Source organism: Morus notabilis, unplaced genomic scaffold (genome assembly GCF_000414095.1).
Source record: "Morus notabilis unplaced genomic scaffold, ASM41409v2 Scaffold124, whole genome shotgun sequence".
Classification (NCBI taxonomy): Eukaryota; Viridiplantae; Streptophyta; class Magnoliopsida; order Rosales; family Moraceae; genus Morus; species Morus notabilis.
Genome location: NW_010361697.1, coordinates 211,487 through 216,480, shown reverse-complemented (window position 1 = coordinate 216,480; position 4,994 = coordinate 211,487). Strand labels below are relative to the sequence as shown.

Genomic DNA, 4,994 nt, shown 5'->3' with positions numbered 1-4,994 from the left:
TGTGACTTTTTAAAATATTTAAGAAAACAAATTCTCTTTTAATTATTACTAGAATTTAAGGGGGTGAAAAAAAAAAAAAAAAAAAAAAGCTTTTTTTTCCTTTAGTTTTCTCTTATAGCATTTAAGAAAAAAAAAAAAAAATTTATTCGATCTTTCTAGACACCAAGCAAAGCAGACAACCCCACTAAGTACTCAGGATACGTGTCTCTAAGAGACTATCTCCACGTGTCATTCATACATCTCTCTAGCGGCTGAAGCCTCTCTTTATGATTAGTTCAAGTTCATTCCAGATAGAATTTCCATGACCTTTTTTATTTTATTTTTTTAAAATCGGATAATTTCACAGGCTGTCACCAAATCCAATCACCTTCACCTGTTCACGTTCTAAATATTAAATCCTGAAAAATTTTGTTCCAACCGGCAACCGGCTATAGCCGGTTCTCCACCCCTCATGAGTCTCAATATAAGTAAAGCTCACCACTGAGAAGCGAAGACCAGTGCTACTACTAGCTCCTGGTGGTTAAAATAGAAATACATTTTTCATTCGTCATTGCTTAAAAGATGCCGATCAGAAATATCGCCATCGGAGGTCGGGAGGAGGCAACTCACCCCGACGCCTTGAAGGCGGCTTTGGCTGAGTTCATCTCCACCCTCATCTTCGTCTTCGCGGGGTCGGGCTCCGGCATAGCCTTCAACAAGCTCACCGACAACGGCGCCACCACCCCATCCGGCCTCATCTCCGCGGCCATCGCCCACGCCTTCGCCCTTTTCGTCGCCGTCTCCGTCGGCGCCAACATCTCCGGCGGCCACGTCAACCCCGCCGTCACCTTCGGCGCGTTCGTCGGCGGCAACATCACCCTCCTCCGCGGCATCCTCTACTGGATCGCCCAGCTCCTCGGCTCCACCGTCGCCGCTCTCCTCCTTAAGTTCGTCACCGGTGGCTTGGTGAGTTTATCATTTCCTTTTTCGGTCCAAGTTAGTTATAATTCATATTTCGGTTAGTTAATCAGTTGAACGGCCTAAACTAACCGTTTTTTAATTTATTTATTTTTGTTTGGGTTTTGTTCCGGTGCTTCGCAGGCTGTTCCAACTTTCAATCTGTCCGCTGGAGTGGGTGTGTGGAACGCTGTCGTTTTTGAGATCGTGATTACCTTCGGATTGGTCTACACTGTTTACGCCACAGCCGTTGATCCAAAGAAGGGCAATTTGGGAATTATCGCCCCCATCGCCATAGGTTTCATCGTTGGTGCCAACATCTTGGCCGCTGGGCCTTTTGATGGAGCATCAATGAACCCGGCCGTGTCTTTTGGGCCGGCCCTCGTCAGCTGGAGCTGGAGCAACCACTGGGTCTACTGGGTTGGGCCTCTCATCGGTGGTGGGCTCGCCGGCCTCATCTACGAATTCGTCTTCATCTCCCACAGCCACGAGCAGCTCCCCACCACGGACTACTAAAAAGCCATTAAAACGCACCGTTTCTTCACGGCTTTTCATTTCACTTTGGTGTATTTATTTGCTTCTGAGACTTTCTACTTTCTTCTTCTTTCTTCTCTTCTCTATGTTTAATCTGCACCGTTGATCTTTTCATCAAAATCAAAATTATGATCCCATGTTGTAGTTTTGCCCTGGAATGTATTTGTGTGTGAATTTCTATAAAATCCAGGGTGTGAAATTAATTGTGCTATTCTGCGCTCGTTGTATCTATCATTTTAGTTATTCTCTTTTGTTCACGTAATTTACATTCAAATGCCATCAATAATTTCTTTTCTTTTCTTTTCTTTTCTTTTTCTTTAATAATAAATTGCCGTGACTTTGTCGTTTGTATTAACCTAATTAATAATTAATAGGAAGAAAAGTTTTTTAGACTATTTATGAGCAGTGTATGGATAAGAGTGACGACAAACAAATGTACCAAACTTCCTTTAGTCACATCCATTATTAATCTTATTAAGGAAGGTACAAAAGAAATAAGGGTCATTAAATTGTGTTAATTCGGGTATTTCACATAACAAATAGTGAGATCTACCACTTTGAACGGAAGTTTTGCATTAGTGTTAGGTATCCTCATTTGTGAATAATATGGTCAATATTCTCATTAACTAAACTATGGTTTGAGAATTCTTCAGTCGAGCATGATAAAACACTCTACATACATTGTCTTGAACTGTCAAATTTATATTAAATTATGTCAGTCTTACATATTTTATTTTTCATTCTAATATGATTTTGATATGATTTAACGATCAGAAACGCACATTATTTAGTACCATAATTTTTTGATTTTGAATTGAGACAAGTAGTCACATACTTCATATTCCCACCAACAAAAAGAATGGACCTACATTACAATGTGTAGAAAGCTGCTAACGTGTTTTGTATAGGCACATCGCTCTCTTCTCTTTATGTGCCATGTTTTATTGCTTTATTGGCATCCTTGCAAGTTGCATAAGACTGATTTGACCTCTCAGAAACCATACACACATATAAAACCAACAGTTATATTTTGGTATAATATTGCTTACATTATTCCACACATTTTAACATCATTATATTTCCTTTTCATAATTAGGCTGCATTCATATGCGATATTACATCATTTAATAAACAATATGAAATTTGGGCCACTAATTTATCGACTAATGTGGTTTGGTACCATAATTTAAGGGTGGAAGATGTCAATAATGTACAAAAAATCAACATCAAGCAAAGGACAGAAATAAATTCCTATAACAATTATCACATGCTGCAAGTCGAAATCGTCTGGTTCATAAATTTAAATGACATGATTTAAATTATTATTTAAACTTATTTGTTATAGTGTATTTTCTCATAAAAATTAAATCTATAAATCAAACTGGCGACTTCATAAGAGATGCAACTTTTTTTTCTCCGCCCCTTTGAACTCCTCAATGCTTTAACACAATTATTAATTGCCATAACCATATTTGTCACGCAAAGTTCTAGTAGATAAGAACCAAAAGAGTACTTGGAAGAATCCAGCTAGGAAAAAGCTAGAAGTAAACTTGCCAAGACAAACAAATCTAACTAACGTGAGAAAAAAGAAAAGAGAAGAAGATCACTACTCAAAATGTACATGCCTATACAGTACATATTATATATAGTTTAGTGCCAAGCAATGTTGAATTTGTTTTGTATAGGCAATAAATTGACGATGGTGCATATGGAAACTTTTTATAGTAAAAATTACTATTTTATAATTTTATTAATAATAATAATTATTGTTATAGTTGTTGATCAATTTTTAATGGTATGATGTATGAGTAGGAACAATTAATGAAGACTCATAAATCGGATCGTTAATAAAATTTAACAGAGAAAATAATCGTTCTTATTGATATGATAAAATTAAAGTGCATTTAGAGTAATAATTCATACTATAATTTAAATTATGATTTATAATTCATTACACATAAATTAAAAATAATTTTAAATTACAATGGTAATACGGAAAATGCATAGTGATAGTCTGATAGAGAGATTCCTCTCAATCATGAGACTGTGGCGGCAGAGCACGTGAAAAAGCGGGACCAAATTTTAACCTCATCGGTCTCCCACTTTAAGGGTGGGACCTAATTTATTGTCATTATTTTGCCTTTTTTAGCTTGATTTTTTTCCCGCCCTCTTTTTGCACCACCTATTGCTTCTTTTTCAGGCAGCGCGTAGTAGTACGTTAAAATTGTGTCGAGTCCATTATTTTCACGCATGCATTAAACATCTTGGCCTACTAGGGCTGTCGTTTCTTGTTTTTTCTTTTTTCTTTTCTTTTGTTTTTTTTTTTAATTTTTTTGCTTTATATATACATATTTTTTTTTACCGTTGAATAGAATTACTCTATCGTGAGCACATTGGCTATATTTAGAATTGATCCCATTTTTATTTTTCATGTTTTTCAAGAAAAAAATAAAAACGTTCTCAAAACGGCGTTTAACGCAATAAAAATAAAAAACGAAAATGAAAATAATTTTTTGGTTTAGTGTAAAATAAAAGATAAATAAAAAACAACTTTTACTCATTTTTTATTTTTTATTTTCATTTTCTCATCTCTCGAGCAGAGAGAGAGAGAGAGACATTAATGAATTTTTTTTACACTGAAAATAATATCTTGATAAAACTACCAAACGCATTTTCAAAAATGATTTCTGTCTGAGATTGAAAACGTTTTCATTTTCCTTTTTATACAAAAAATAATATCATTTTAAAACGAGTTCCAAACGCACCCATAATTTCTAATAAAAAAAGCGTGATTATAATCAATAGTATTTTTTTTATAACCTACTAAAAGTATATCTTTTTGTGTGTGATTTTTTCATGGCGATCATGCATCGTGATTAACGCCCAAGAGTGATATTCACAAGCAGTCAATTGTAGCACAGAAGGGCAGTCGTATCTATAGAGAGATAATAAAATAACAAGCATGATTAACAGAATAAGAGCGTTAGAGAAAAGTGAATTAAAAAAAAATGAGAGTTTTTGAGACTTTTGTTGCAAATTAAATAAAAAGGAGAAAATCTGTATGAAGAAAACGGTAAGGTGTCGAGAATCCCTAATGCTTCGTTCACCAATTTAAGTTTTGATTCACAAAATAAAATGATCGAATAAATTAAATCTCTATGTTGGCTCATAAAATATTATTATTACAAGTTATCTAAAATCGACAATATATCAATCTGACAATATTGCAGTAAAAGACAATTTATAAAATAATTTGAATAACAAAACATTGTGTGATGTAATTACATAAGAAAAGCGTGACTGAACTTATATAAAAATTGGCACACAATATTTTGAAAAGTAATAGAAAAATAGATGAGATTTAATTTATTCAGGTGTTAAACTTTACAGCACAATGAATCAAAACCCCAAATTGGGTCGCTCAACAAGAGTTCATCTCTAACCTCACCAAGAAAACTCTAGCCTATCTTGCAAAACATTCTCACAAGTTCTAGAGAGAAAATATGAGACTGACAGCAAGACGA

At 34.7% G+C, this 4,994-nt stretch overlaps 1 protein-coding gene across 1 annotated transcript; it reads left to right on the top strand.

The window, feature by feature from the left end:
- Nucleotides 1–479: 479 nt before the first annotated feature.
- On the top strand, nt 480–1,770 carry LOC21405390 (aquaporin TIP1-1). Its single transcript, XM_010100511.2, has 2 exons — nt 480–945; nt 1,081–1,770. The coding sequence occupies exons 1-2, from the start codon at nt 562–564 to the stop codon at nt 1,450–1,452; spliced, it is 756 nt and encodes a 251-aa protein (XP_010098813.1). The 5' UTR covers nt 480–561; the 3' UTR covers nt 1,453–1,770.
- The last annotated feature ends 3,224 nt before the right edge of the window (nt 1,771–4,994 follow it).